The sequence below is a fragment of the Saccopteryx bilineata genome, chromosome 11, assembly GCF_036850765.1.
Source record: "Saccopteryx bilineata isolate mSacBil1 chromosome 11, mSacBil1_pri_phased_curated, whole genome shotgun sequence".
In the NCBI taxonomy this organism is placed as follows: domain Eukaryota; kingdom Metazoa; phylum Chordata; class Mammalia; order Chiroptera; family Emballonuridae; genus Saccopteryx; species Saccopteryx bilineata.
Window position 1 is genome coordinate 26,275,680 of NC_089500.1, and position 16,333 is coordinate 26,292,012.

At 36.9% G+C, this 16,333-nt stretch overlaps 1 protein-coding gene across 1 annotated transcript in view; it reads right to left on the reverse strand.

Moving 5' to 3' along the window:
* Nucleotides 1-654: 654 nt before the first annotated feature.
* Nucleotides 655-16,333, reverse strand: part of PIK3C3 (phosphatidylinositol 3-kinase catalytic subunit type 3) — a 575,824-nt gene continuing 560,145 nt past the window's right edge. Inside the window, exon 25 of the mRNA XM_066246827.1 lies at nt 655-756. Within this exon, the coding sequence (XP_066102924.1) occupies nt 742-756 (15 nt within the window). The 3' untranslated portion in view covers nt 655-741. The remainder of the gene's footprint in view (nt 757-16,333) is intronic.

Consider the following 16,333-nt stretch of genomic DNA (forward strand, 5'->3'; position numbering starts at 1 on the left):
GGAATGTAAAGTAGTACAACCATTATGGAGGAAAGTATGGTGGTTTCTCAAAAAACTGAAAATAGAACTACCTTATGACCCAGCAATCCCTCTACTGGGTATATACCCCAAAAACTCAGAAACATTGATACGTAAAGACACATGCAGCCCCATGTTTATGGCAGCATTGTTCATAGTGGCCAAGACATGGAAACAACCAAAAAGTTTTTCAATAGAAGACTGGATAAAGAAGATGTGGCACATATACACTATGGAATACTACTCAGCCATAAGAAATGATGAAATTCGATCATTTACAGCAAAATGGTGGGATCTTGATAACATAATACGGAGTGAAGTAAGTAAATCAGAAAAAAACAGGAACTGCATTATTCCATACGTAGGTGGGACATAAAAGTGAGACTAAGAGACATTGATAAGAGTGTGGTGGTTATGGGGGAGGGGGGAGTGGGAGAGGGAAAGTGGGAGGGGGAGGGGCACAAAGAAAACTAGATAGAAGGTGACAGAGGACAATCTGACTTTGGGTGATGGGTATGCAACATAATTGAACGACAAGATAACCTGGACATGTTATCTTTGAATATATGTATCCTGATTTATTGATGTCGCCCCATTAAAAAAATAAAATTATTAAAAAAAAAGTTCTTTCTTGCTTGTTATTCTGAAGTCTTCATTATACACAGGTTGCTTCTAAGGTAGTTTCCTTACGGAGTCAAGCCTCTTGCGGGACCAAACCCCATTTCATTTTCTCCAGTACTACAGGAATTAACAACAGATAATCAGAAAACAATTAGCTTCACTGTTCACAAAGAAAGATAAACAATAGGCAATGAACACATAGTTCTTTTAGAGGACAAAAACTGAGCTAATTTCGATTCTTTTCAAAAGCATTTTCTATAAAGTGAAAAATATTACTTTATTAAATGTCACAAAGAGGATTCCAATTACCTACAATGTACAAGATTCCTGAGACTTAGCTTAAAAATCAGTTTATATGAGAAAATATTTTAGAGAAGGAATGTTTGCTGACTGTAAGCTCAAGATGAACCAATTATTATTACATGGCAGGCAAATCTAGCGCTTGGAAGGCAAAAGTCCCACTAAATCCTGCAGTGACAAATAATATTTTGAGAAGTATGGCTAGTTCTTGGTGTAACATTTATACAGAGGCTAGAAAACCTACAGGTAACTCCATAGACCACTTCTACAGTGAATTCATTCCAGAAAATATCTGGAAGAAAATCAAAGAAAGTAGTCCTGAAAAAATAAGACAGGCCCAGTCAGCAGTTATTTGGGGGCCAATACATTGACAGTGTTCGATATTAAAAAATCAAGCAGAAATAAATCACCATTTATAGCACCTAACCTGTAACAGGCACCCTCACAGTTAGAGCATTTAAGGTTTAAAAGCAAACATGGCACTGCCCTCTCTCCATTATCATCATCTTGCAAATTTAGCATTCAGTGAGAGTCATAGGACTCTAATGCGAAAGTAATCAGCTAATCAGCTATCAGTCACCCACTCTCTCTGTAAGGACAACGCTGATCCTTTTGTTTGGGTGAACATACACTGAGCCAACCACACCTGTGCTTCTGGTTCAACAGCACACATGCTGGCATCATCTCTGTTTCTGTGAACTTCACCTCCTTATTACTGGGAGGGAAAATCCGATGGAAATAACGCACTACCAGAAGTGTTTGTGTGTGTGCACATGTATGTGTAAAACTGGGCAAGGTGCTGGTTTTAACTTGACACAACTTAAAGTGGCAATTCTAAAAAGAATATCATAAGACATTTAATGCTAATAAAAATGTAATTTACAATTTAAGACACTGTGTAAATGTTTTCTTAAAAGCATTATCAGAGAAAAGAAAAATAAACTTAAACAGTCCTTGGCACATACATAATATGATACATACACAGCTAAGTGGTACTGCTATGTGGCAGGAACAGTTTGTGTTCGATGAGACCTCAAAGACAGAATGTTATAAACAGAAACAGTCATAATTGGGCAAATGGGGGGAACTCAGCCTAGGCAAGGAGCACAGGCAGACTGCTTGGTGGGAGGGGCAGCGAGGGTTACTGAGTATGAGGACTTGTCACGTGGGCGGGTCATCAGAAATACGAAGAAGCTTCCTTCTGATTGCGGGTGGAAGAAGATACAAGTTGAAACTGTAGGTTAAAACCAACTTGTGAAGGGTTCTCACTGACATGTTCGGAAGTCTAAAAATCCTGGACACAATTACGCATGTCTGTGTGAGAGAAAGCTGCTACTGAACAGATGGCTCTCCCATTATTTCCTCAATACTTCAAAGTGTCTGTGTCTATAAAAAAATATCAGTAATACCTGTGCTGCAGAGCCAGTACCAAATATTCACCTCCCTGTACAACTGAAGAATTTATATAAAAGGGTGTGCTATAACACAGAGGGGCAGGAAAACAACAATATAACAATTAATCTTATTAAAAGCAGGTATTGAAGCAAATAGGCAAATCTTACCACGGATTACATTTAAGTGCTTGAAAACCTTCCTTAGAGACGATAAGGAAATTAAATTTATACAGATGAAAAATAAACTGCAGCCTGACCGGTGGTGCCGCAGTGGACAGAGTCAATCTGTGACTCTGAGGACCCAGGTTCAAAACCCCGAGGTCACAGCTTGAGCACGGGTCGCTGGCTTGAGTGTGGGATCATCAACATGGTCGGTCACTGGCTTGAAGCAAAGGTCACTGGCTTGAGCCCAAGGCTTGAACAAGGGTCACTGGCTCAGCTAGAGCCCCCTCGTCAAGACACATGAGAAGCAATCAATGAACTAAGGTGCCGCAACTGGCAGTTGATGGTTCTCATCTCTTCCTCTTCTAAGAAAGAAAGAAAGAAAGAAAGAAAGAAAGAAAGAAAGAAAGAAAGAAAGAAAGAAAGAAAGAAAGAAAGAAAGAAAGAAAGAAAGAAAGAAAGAAAGAAAGAAAGAAAGAAAGAAAGAAAGAAGAAAGAAAGAAGGAAAGAAAGATTGATTAAATGGCAGGACATTTTAGCTGAAATTATGGAGTATGCTGACTGTTGCTATTACAATTATTAACTGATTTTAAGAGCTTAAAACATCAGTATTGCAGCAAGCACATGAGTTCTGTTTTTTAGAAGTCCTGGGGCAGCCATGTAGCTGTGCTGACTGTGGAGCAAGAGGATAGCACAGGGGCCAATACAACTTAACACTGGATTTTAGTCAACATGCAAAATAAATGATATCCCATATTTATCATATTTTTCTCAGATTAGCTATTTTCAGTGCCCCTTTTTACATCATACCCTCTTGACTGTTTGCACTGATGATTTCTTCTTTTGATAATCAGATTTAAAAAGTAAGGGAAGTCAAAAGATCATTTTTAAAATTTACAAGTACATTCTTTAAAAACTAGCTACTCACAATAAAATTTATTCATGTCTAGTCTGACCTGTGGTGGCGCAGTGGATAGAGCGTCAACCTGGAAACACTGAGGTTGCCGGTTCAAAACCCTGGGCTTGCCTGGTCAAGGCACATATGGGAGTTGATGCTTCCTGCTTCTCCCCCCTTCTCTCTCTCTCACTCTCTCCTCTCTATAATAAATAAATTTTAAAGAAATCTAAAAAAAAAATTTATTTATGTCTAATAAAGCTTCAATGTAGACTTAGGAACACATAATTTAGAAGCTATTGTCTATTTCTACAATCCGGGTTTTGAGTCTGAATCTGAACTTTGTCATCTATTGACCTTGAGATCTTGAGCAAATTATTTAGTGCTTCTAAGCCTCAGTTTTCTCATCTGTACACAGGCTTGGTGACACACTTATTTCACAGGTGTGACGATTAAGAGAGGTGATACAGAGAAAGCACTTGACATATGAGGCTTTTTAGCAGATCAGAGAGTAGTGCAGTTACAGTGGAAGCATCCTACGCTGGGCTTTGATCACATAAAGGTGAAGCAGGAGTATAAATGATCAAACGTATTCAAGAAAAGCTCTTCGGATGGCAACACATTAGAGACAGTCATCTCTCTTAAAGTTGAAAACAGATAGCTTTCTCCCCTAGTGCAGTACTGATGCAAACCCCCACAAACTGAAAACAAAGACACAAACAAACCCTGTTTCTTTGAGCAGAAGGTGGGGCAGGTGGCTTGCATGAAGAGGGCACGCTGTACAAAGACAATGAGAACCGAGTGCTGGGATCCCATCAGCCCGGTAAGAGGTCGTGTCATGGGGGGCACTGGAGATCTGAGACAGTTCTGACAGGATGCTCCTTTCACATGCATCACAGCAGTGGTCCCCAGGCCGCGGACCGGTATGGGTCTGTAGGCCATTTGGTACCGGTCCGCAGAGAAAGAATAAATAACTTATATTATTTCCATTTTATTTATATTTAAGCCTGAATGATGTTTTATCTTTTAAAAATGACCAGTTTCCCTCTGTTACATCCATCTAAGACTCACTCTTGATGCTTGTCTCAGTCACATGATACATTTATCTGTCCCACCCTAAAGGCAGGTCCATGAAAATATTTTCTGACATTAAACCGGTCCGTGGCCCAAAAAAGGTTGGGGACCACTGCTCTACAGCGATATGTGGCTAATGACTAACATTGAACAGCTCAGATCTATATATTGTTCTATACTAAGCTTATAAATTATTAGTACTTTGTTTTCTTTGAACTGCCTGTTCATTGTCATTGTTTATATTCTGTTGATTAATTGATTCACAGAACTCAAAATGTTAACGAATTAGCCGTTTATATGTTAGTTCAGCTGTAAATCCTTTTGCATTTGTGTTTTCTTTTTTCTGGAGCATATGGAGCATGCAAGCGTGTGCATGCATGTTTCTGTGTTTGTGTGTATAGCCACACTGTCATTTTTCTTTTTGTGTAATCAGATATGGAAGGGTTCTGTTTGATTATTGATTTGGCATGATGCCAGGAAAGGCCTCCCCCACTCTTTAGATAATTGGAAGTGTTCCTTCCTTCATTTTTTACTTTTATTCCTTTTATAATGTCATTGTTTTGATGATTAAGTAATTAATCCCTCAAGGCTTCATTTTGGTATAAAATACAGGGAACTGTTTTATGTAATGGCAACTCATTTCTCTCAACACTACTTATTGCATAATCCATCTTCTCCCTATTGATTTCACTTGTAATATAAACCAAATTCCTGTAGTTAAGAATATTTTTCTATGGAGTGTTCTATTCATATACCTGGCATTGTCTTAAAGAATGAATGTGCTTGATTCAGATGGGAGAGTTGGAGATGGTACTCACAACAGAGCAGATAAACAGCAAGGACACAGATTGAGGGTTCAAAGACTTGTAGGAAATGTTGGTGAGTTTTATGTTGCTAAAACAAACTTTTAGGACAACAATTAGAGAAAAATAAATCTGTAAAGATGGGCTGGCAGCTGACTGTGGGCAGCATTATGTGCTGCCTTAAGTAACCTATATTTAATTATAAAAGGGACTAAAATGAATAATTTTCAGTAAAACAACATGTCTGCTTTAGAAAGATTATTTTAGGAAACAGAATAGAATTGTATTTGAAAAATCAGTTTTATGGATAGAATAACCAATGTGAGAGTGTGACACAGCAGTTCAACGGAGAGATGGAGGACTGGATGATGTAATAAGGATGAAGAAGAAAGGATGGACTAGAGAGATACTTGGGAGGAAAACTCTGTGTCATTTGATGATTAATAAAAAGGCAAATTAGTTAAAGAGAAAAATAGTGAGTTTATTTTGGACTTGTTGGGTTTGAGATACTGGCTGATTGTACTAGCATGTAATCTGATACATGGAACTGACACTTGAATTTGAGCTCCGTAGAAAAGATGTTGGTTGGGATTCAGTATATGAACCTTAATCGATACCATGAGGAGACATGAGAAAAGGAATGGGCTGAGGGCAGAACTCTAAGGGGCACAATACAGAAGAGAAAGGAACAGCATAGACAAGAAAGGTACTACAATGATACAACAGTGCTATGCAAGAGGAGAAAAAAATTGAAAATGTAGAAAGTGATGAACGAGATCACTGTAGCAGAGAGGTTCAATACGTAAGAATCTAAAATAGCTCCTGCACTTGACAAGTAGTGTCTTTGATGAGAACCACCTAAGAACATGTTCTGAGATAGGGCTTATAGTGGATCCCAGTCATGTGACAAGTGGCTGGGAGACAGGAAATAAAAGTAATGGGTATAGAATAGAATAGGTAGAAAGAATGTGCAAGGGTTGAGCAGGAAGGCAATATAGATGGAAAGACTGAAAAAATAAGAGGAACATCTGCCCTTGAGCAAGAAAAAAAGAACCTCATTCTATGAAAAGAAGGAGAATTAAAATTCTGAACTTTAGGTGCATGTGAAAATAGGCGTATTTATCGGGTGAATTTCAGGAAGATATCTCTTAGTGACATTTTTGAGGTAATGAAAGACAAGGTTCTTCGCTGACAGGAAAAGTATAAAAGCTGAATAAAGTGTTGTGGAAATTGAAAAATATTTTGAAATCATAGTTGAGGAGGACATTCAGAAAAAGTATAAACAAGGGTGAGTGATACCAAGGGTCCAGCTGATGCTTTAATATAAAGGGTGGTTCAATTATTTGTTTACTATTTTTAAATAAATTTATTAAATTTATTGAGTGACATTGGTTAATGGGTCATATAGGTTTCAAGTGTACATTTGTATGACACAAGATATGTATATTGCATTACATGCCCAATTCCCAAAGTCAAACTATCTCCCATTACTGTATACATGGCCCCTTTGTTCACTTATTTTTTAAAAAAATTTGAGAAACTAAAACAATACCCAGAGAGTATTGATATCAAGAGAGTAAAAATAAGTCAAAACTCTCATCTTATTTATGGTCAAGTGGAAAAGGACTTGTGTGCACTCATGAAAAATTAAGTTCTTCATAAGAGATACCAGTGAATCATTTTGACATTCAGGAAGAACTTGGAAGGTAACAGAAGTCTTTATTGGGTTGAGAAATCTGACCTCGTCTGACTTTGGGCATTGCAATATATATAGATAACTTTCAACAGATAGAAAAGCAGGAAAGTGTGGAGGATAAGGCATGTGAGGAGCCAAGCTACAGAGGTTGAAATGCTATCTGTGTTAAGGGAGGAGTAGTAGATAAAATGCTCATTTATGGACTGAGAGATAGGAGAGAGGCCTGGGGAAGAGGGTCACAGACTTCAGAAAGGCTATAAAAGTAAGGTTTTGCGTGTGTGTGTGTGTGTATGTATACATACATATCATACAATACCATAGATATTACATATAAAATATGCATATATGTTATATACACACACATACACACAATGTCATACTTAACATCACTAGATCCGCCAAAACAAGATGTAACCATCTCTAATCTGAAATTCACATCTTGCAGAACACGTAACATGTTAGCTTTTTTGCATGCTTAGTGAATGGGTAGAGTGCATCTACAGTCTAATTATAAATGAGCTGAGTGGTAAACCAAGCTCTGATATATACAGTCAGGAAAGAAAATCAGCTTCCAGGGGCCTCATGCCATCTCTTTATTTTACTGAGCTAGGGCCTCACATTCCAATTTCAGAGACAAACTTTTTCCACCTGTTCCTAAGAAAGAGTCTTTGGATCAGCCCTGAAATGGAAATGAAGGCAATTCAGAGGATTACGTGAGATTTGGACTGGGAACACATCACTTAGGTTTGCATTTTTGTCTCAGTGATGTTCTGCTCATGGTATCAGCACTTTGCTTTGCTTCTATCCCCTTGGTAACTCAGGGATAAACATAAAAACTGAAATTATCCCTGTCTCTGAAGTGAGTGCTTCTTTCTGAGTCAGAGTGAATAGCTAAAGTCATTATTTGACTTCTTCAGCAGTCCTGCAAATGGGAGGCTGTACGTCTCTGCTAGGATAAGAGTTGAGCTTGTTCAGCAGATCCTCCTCATGGGGATGCTTATTCCTAGTTCTTAGGTAATTATTTTAAAAGCCATCTTAAACTCTCATGAACTCTGCATTTTTCAAGATTGAATTTTTGTTGAAATAAGTATATTTACTATGTATATTAACAATAAGTAGAAAGTGATGAATGAAATCACTGTAGCAGAGAGGTTCAATAAGTAAAAATCTAATAAGTAAATGAGCCAGTGTCCTGATTTGGATTTCCCCAGAACTAGGCACAAAAATTCAAGTGTAAGTATTCTACCTGGACAGTAAAGAAAACGCTGGTATGACAGTGAGGACGAGAAGCACAGTCCAGGGAAGCAAAACAATCAAGAGTAAATTTTCAGGACCATGGAAGACTGGAGATTAAGCCAAAAGGATAACTCCAGGAGCTAGTGTGGCACATACACGTCAGAATTATTCCAAACAAAGGGTGCAGAGCTGGGGTTTTCACGGTGAGAAAAAGCATACAGGTATAGAAACCCAGGTGAGGGCAGCTGGGAGTTGACTGGTGCTCACTGAGAAGGTAAGGCTAAGGATCTGGTTGGGGAATTGATAGCATCTACCTTCCCCCAACAACTGAATGCTTTTGTGAGATTTTATGTGCCGTAAACTATCAGAAATAGAATTATCAAAAATTTTTCCAAGTAAAAACTTCTTGGAATCCTAGTGTTCAGTTATATTTATAATTATAGTATATAATATAAAATAATATATAATATATAATATATATATTAGCACTCTTTTCCTATTTGCAAGCTGAGTGTATGCAGTCAGTTTAGAGCTTAACTAGTTTTACAACAGCAAAAGGAAGCTCATGATGCAAATTATATGTTTTAGTCAGTAAAAAACTCTATTTAATTTTTCTAGAAAGAGGAATTTACTTCAACCACTTCATTTTCATGGTGAAATTTCCCCTCTCTCATTGTGATGTACAGCACCATTATTAGTACCTACTGTTTGGAGAATAATCTGGTTGTCAGCATAGATACAAAAGAACCTGAAAATATAATTGCTGGCTGTGGAATTTCCACCAAAGAAGAAAAATCTTGACAAGCACACACACAACAAGATATGAAACACGCAAAAAGTAAGACATAAATAGATGTAAACAAATCAATCAAAATATATTACTGTGTCCCCTTCCTATATTAAACCCCATATTTTTTTTTTTTACAGGGACAGAGAGAGAGTCAGAGAGAGGAATAGATTGGGACAGACAGACAGGAATGGAGAGAGATGAGAAGCATCAATCATCAGTTTCTCATTGTGACACCTTAGTTGTTCATTGATTGCTTTCTCATATGTGCCTTGACTGCGGGCCTTCAGCAGACTGAGTGACCCCTTGCTCAAGCAAGCAACCTTGGGTCAAGCTGGTGAGCTTTTTTTGCTCAAGCCAGATGAGCTCACGGTCAAGCTGGCGACCTTAGGGTCTCAAACCTGGGTCTTCCGCATCCCAGTTCGACGCTCTATCCGCTGTGCCACTGCCTGGTCAGGCTAAACCCTATATTAAATGCTATGTGACTGAGCAGAAGTTTATCCTCCCTGAAATTTGGAATATACTTGAAGGAAACAGTAACAGTGAAACAAGAAGAGAATTCTACGAGAGCAAACATGCTTAGTTCACACATTGGGTAGCACAGAGTTGAGATATTTTGGAACAGAGAGGCATGAAATGTGCTACCCAGAAAATATGTCATGGAAGAAGAATGGGGAGAACCTTCCAGATTAATGTTATCAAAAGAATAGAAGAAACCATTGTAAATAATGAGTAATTATGTGGCTCTTGATACTCCTTTTTTCCCTCTTGAATTGACCAGTGATTTCCTGAACTAATTGAGCCAATGCTCTTTTGGTGCCAAATATGTGTGTTTCAGAGTTGCTTACAATGTCTCTTTATGACAGGTGACATAAAGAAAAAAACAGATTGGTGCAAACACCAAAAAAGAAGTTCTCTGTCTAAACATAATAATTGAACCTTAGTATGCATTTTGCAAACGTGATGTCAAATGTGTCTCCAGAGAACCAGCCTAAGGTTTCTCTCAATAGAACCCAAGGATTGTCTTTTGTTCCCATGACAACAGACCCAGATCTGAAAGAAAAAAAAATAACCCAAGAAAGCCTATTCTATAGATCTGAATGTATACCATGTACTAACTGATAATTATTGAACACCTGCTATGGATGTAGCACTGTTGTAACACTCCACTTGTTCAGACAGTCGTCTAAGAAAGTTAAAGATAAGAGAAACAGGTAAGAATAAAATCCAGCTAGTGACCAAATAAAACCCTTCAGCCATGGGAAAGCTACTAGAATTATTAATAAGGAGAAAAGCTTAGGAACATTTAGAAATGCATTATTTATTAAGAAACTGTCAATGGGACTCATAAAAGGCAGGCTGTGAGTGAAAAATACGCTTGTTTGGGTTGAACGTATTATTACAGACAGGCTGGAGATAAACTGGAAACAAAGGGGAACATTAATCTGACTCTCAAGAAAGCATTTGTTATGGCAGCAACTAGTGCTGCGGTTTAAGCAAATGAATCACGATACATGGTGAAAGTAAGTAGGAGTAATTAAAGAACAAAGGCTGTACACTGTCTCAGGGATGGAGTTGGATTTAGCCCTCTCATCTTGGGCCCAGTTAGGGGAGACTCAGCACAACAGACTACCTGACCTGTCTCTTGGGAAATGAGAAAATGAGCAGGACAAAAGATACATGAGAATTAAGGGGAAGAACACTTCACTGAGCAATTGAATGATGGGACTTATTTGCTAACAAGAAGCAAGAGCAGTGGACATGGGTGACAGCCCTTCCCCACTCCCACAGATTACTACTAGATTTTCAACCTGCTGACCAGGACACATCATGGCAGGGAGGATTTTATATCTCCTGAACCTGTCTTATTTGCTTATCTAACCACATAAGCCAAGGAGTACATTTAATGCCACATGGAATAATGCAACAAACTCAGACCTTGGTATAAACAGATCTGAGTTTAAATTTGGGTTCTGCCACTTAAAAGCAGCATACTGTATTTCCCCATGTATAAGACACACTCCTTTTCAAAAAATTTGGAGTCTAAAAACTGGGTACATCTTATACAGTGGTTGTAGAAGTGTGGCATTTCAAATGCCACAGATGGAACTGAGGATGAGGCAATATATGAAGACAGTGATTCATCATCAGACACAGATGAAGACAAACTAATGGATGGGAGTTTTGACAATGAGGAGCAGTTGTATGAATTTTATAATGAATAAAACTTGAGTTTAATAGCTTTATGGAATACATTTATTTTTTCAAATTTTGGGCCCCAAAATTAAGGTGTGTCTTTTCATGGGAGCATCTTATTCATGGGTAACTTGAACTTGTGATCATAGAGTCTCTGGGTATAAAGAAATAGAAACACCAATTTCATATAATTGTTCAATGGAAGATTAAAATTTTAAGACAGGATGAACATAAGATATTAAACACAGTTGCTGGCACATAGCAGGGGCTTGATGAATATTAGCTGCTTCAAAGTGTCTTTATTTCTCTATTTGGTTTAGCATCAGCTGAGAAAAGTAAGCTAAAAACTCAGACAATAACTGTGTTGATTTCGGAAGTGTTTCTTTAATATGTATGCCTGCATTTATATTGGTACATGATGTTCTGGGTGTTTCTTTCTTCATTGTGGATTCTACCTTTTCCCTTATAAAATATACTTTTATCCATTTTTCTTGAATTCTGGAATATTCTTTAAGTTAATATTGTCTACATTTTCTTCTTGAGTATTTTCTATTTCATTTCTAGTTGTAACTACTATACATCACTTTCCTCTTAATGGATGATTTTCTAAGCTGAATAAAATTTTAAAAACTGCTGAGAGTCTTCATATTTTAATCTGCCTAAATTAACTAATATATCTACATGTTCAATCACCTATTATCATAATTTTTTTCTCTAAAATATGAACTATAAAATGTTTTTGCTCTTTGCTCAATTTTATTTCTTTTTGTACTATATGACTTAATTTTACTTTGCTTTCTTCTTCTCCAGGAATCTATATGATACAAAGTAAGTTTTAATTCTACTAAAATTGCCCTCTAAGTTTTTCAAAACACTCTTATACCTATTTTTTTAATTAGTAAAGTAAAAAGTGCAGTAGTATCTTCAGACACCTTTACTCACCTAATAAGAATATTTTACTATGTCCCCTACTATTAAGGTCTTAGTCTTACTTTTATCCTCTTGCACTTATTTATATATGATATTGAAAGCTATGAACATGATAGAGAAGAGACCTTGCCTCAAGTTCAGACTCATCTATCCAGCTGGTTACTCAAAGCCTCAAATGCATATCTCTTAAACATCTCAAACTTAATATCCTCAAAATTCAACTTCTAAACAACTTTCCCTAAAAATCTGCTCCACCCAGAGCTTTCTCTCTATCAATGAATGAACATTTTGTCCTAGTTATTCATGTAAGAACTTTGGAGTCAATATTGACTCCTTTTTTATTCACTAAATCTTACTGGTTGCCTCTTAAAATTTTCTTTTATATCCTGTCTCTTCTCACCTCCACCTCTAACTCTTATCCATCATTACTTCTCACCCACCTGAATTGTCACAATCATCTCCTAACTAGTCTCCTCTAGTCTACTGTCTATACAGTAACCCAAATGAAACTGGTCATAAACTATGGTTTGTGGTTTCCTATTACACATTTTCCTCATCTGCATGCATGAGGGAGTGGTACCATTCGAGAAAAGCCAAGGTCCTACATCTTTTCTTGGGAGAGTGTGAGCTAGAAAATTCTCCTTATCCCCTATATCACATTACGAAGTGAGTTAAAGATATCCTTCCATTGAGTTAAATCATGAGATTTTGAAGGAAAGGGCTGATGCTGCCGAGTAGCCTCAGCTAATCCAGAAATGGTTTCCAGACTGAAGTGCCACTGACACACAATCCTAAAGCATATGGCAATTGCTTAGAAGTTAGGCATCAACTGGTGAAGAAAGAGATACAGTGACCTGGTCAGCTGGAGACTGTTATTCAATGGCAAAATATTTTCTGAAACAGCCACCCACTATAACTGAGAAAGCAGATCGTGTGCTTACTGACCTTAAAGCTCCAAGGGAAAAGGTTGGAAAACATATCATTTGTAGCTACATGTTCACCAGTGCCATTTGACTTTGCTGAACACATAGGAACTGTGCATTTCCAAACTTCCCTTGAATGAAGACTACATGCCTAAGTACTTGACAATGGAATGTCAAGTGGACAGCAGGGATAATGAACACGTTCAGGCCTGTCAATAAACTGGCCCCCAAGATTTTCAATGTGTTCTCATATATCCATTCAGGTGATAGAAAGCACAAGGCTCTGAGATGAAAGGCCCATACGTGAGAAAGAAAAGAAAGGGCCATTTTTTGAACCTTGTCTTATTGAGTAAATCTGTTTTGTTTTTTTAATGAACAGTTCTTAGTCTTCAATACTTTTGCTGAAAGAACTACGCTCATCATGTAAAGTTTCACTTTCTTCTAGCATTTGTTATTGCTAAGAAAAATGCTGATGTCAACAGAATGTTTGGTCATTTGACATTAAATTTTTCATTTCTTTTTGATACTTGAATGAGATCTCTCTCATGTTAATTATTAACCATTGATCTATTTAATCTATTTCTTTGGGACACAGAGTCTTTCAATTCAAATACCTATGCCTCCTTTTATCTTTAAAAATATTTTCCTTCACATTGCAGATTATTGCTTCTCTTAAAACTTTGTTTCATTTTTTAAAATAGCCATAAATCTCAATTTAAATTATTATCACTTCTTGATATCTTTTATCTCACTGCTCCAAGTAGTGGTTCTATTCTTTTACATTTAGGCGTGTCTCAATTTTGCACCCTACCTTACTAGTTCAACTTTCTATAGTCCAAAATGTAACCACGTGTCTTTCCAATTTTCCTTGCAGTTTTAAATGGCATACTCATTCCTTTTCTCAGCCAATTTTACTTTGCTATAAATCTGTTTTCTTCATACCTCTTCTTATAACCTTCCATTAAACAGTTTCTTCCCATGTGAATTTGTTGTTCTCTTGCACAGACATTGACCATTAAAACCTATATTCTTTTGAATATAGTAAGTGGTATTCTAAATTTTTAGCAGAACATTTCCAGATGTGTGTTCCTTCTCACAAATTCTCATTATGCTATTTATTTCCTTTCCTATATCCTAGAGTATAATTTTACATTTGTGTGTCACTGACTCATAAATAAAGCAAATCTACTCATTCTTTACTTGTCAAAATAAAGAGTGTATATAGATGACCTTTCCCTTCCTCACCATTTACGTGCATGATAGAAGAATCTACTTCACAGATGCACAGCTAGAGGGCAGCTAGAACTGCTAAACTTCCCCCTAAATCCCACTGTCTAGTACCCATTTATCAGTGATCTTTGCTAAAGCAAGGTAATATTCTTTTCTCTCCCTACTGCTTGCTTATATGATCTCTAAGTGATTTAAATACATTAAAAAACTACAATTCTAAATATAGCATTTTACTAGGGCTCGTGCTGTAACATATCTGTCCATTTGTTAACTATTTAATCATTGATTTTTTAATATTTTAGTGCTACATTTTGAAAGCACATTCTCTACCATCAAGATGTGAGTTCAGGTAGAAGTTATACTCTCTCGTTACTCAAGGGAAATATCTCTAGATAAAAAGCTCTACTGCTTCAGCCCTACAGCCCTGCATTTTTGCCCTTATGTTATTTGAAAAGTCCAGTGTCTGAATAGAAGGAAAGACAAAAAAGATGGGCAGATACTACTCTGATCCCAAAAAAAAAAAGCAGAAAGTAGTCCTGTTTGTTTGTTTGTTTTATTTGTTTGTTTGTTTTCAGGTTACATATCCTGGGTCTCTACATGGGTAGCTACTTGGAGAGGCCTAAATGTCTTTACCTCTTTCTGATGAATGAAAATATTTTGATTCTTTAACTAATATGGGCAGGAAGTCAATTATTCTCCCCCAGAGAGTTCCACTTGCTTTGTAGTCAACAGGTTGCTGACAATAAATTGAACATTTAGCCTTTGTCATTTGTGCTGATAAACTTGTTCTCTATTCCTCTGTTTAATGTACCTGCTATGAAGTTCCTGTTCCCATTACTTTCCTTTCCACACACTGAACTGTCATTCTGATCTATTTCACTGATTCCACTAACTGTAGCTAGAGGTACCTGCAGAAACTTCAAAGACCTAGCTCTTCAGCCCTCAATAAATTCCTGATCACCATCTCCACATATATAACTCCATGTCAGACATCTCCATCTTAACAATCTAACAGAGACTCAGTAAAACTTCATAGGTCATCATCAAATCCCATCTTCCTTGAACCCCCACCCCTCAAATCACTACTCTTATCATTTCCCTATAATATAATGAGATCCTGATCCTTTCCTGATCAGTCAGACTTGAAATCTTACAAGCAACTTCCAGTCCAGGTTCCTTAGTACATTTCCAGTAAAGTGTTCTTTCTAAAATATCACTTCCTCCAAAGTTTTTCTGCTTAGTTTATCTGGTAGCAATCCTTATCTTCATTATATTCACCATTATTATATAATATGTATGGAAGACTCTATATACCAGAAAATGTTCTAAGAACTTTGTATTTAATCTTCATAACAATGCTATGTAATAGTTGATATTCTTTCATCCAATTTATACATAAGGAATACTATAGTGTGGAAAAGATAAAAAAAAAAAAAACTTTTCCCAAGGTAAGTAATATAACTAGTTAGTGTTAGAAAAATTTTCTCCTTGGAAGGCAATAAAATATGTAAAAAAGAAAAGAGAGAAAGAAGCAAAAAGGCTTTGAAGTAGGTGAATCTATCCATATCTTGATGATTCTTCTAGTTTCTCTGTGCTTTGTTCTTGAGTTTGGTCTCCACATCTTTCTCTCTCTCTCTCTCTCTCTCTCTCTCTCTCTCTCTCTCTGAGCTGTCATATCAACATCTATAAAATGACGATAATGACAACAGGATTATAATAAGAATTAAACAAAGATAAATTTTCTGAAACAAAACAAGTAATTTTTTATATAAATTGGCTTTTCTCTAGTGGAAAAACAAAATAGCCTACTGAGACTCTTTTAGTCAACTAAGTTGCAATATGAGAGTTTCTGCAATCTCTAAATCTTATCTAAGAAGCCATTATACATGAGTACAGCTTTTGGTGTCCTGTTTTAATATTCAACTTTAAATTTTGGCATTTACATGCCTGACCAGGCGGTGGCGCAGTGGATGGAGCGTCGGACTGGGATGCAGAGGACCCAGGTTCGAGACCTCAGGGTCGCCAGCTTGAGCGTGGGCTCATCTGGTTTGAGCAAAAGTCTACCAGC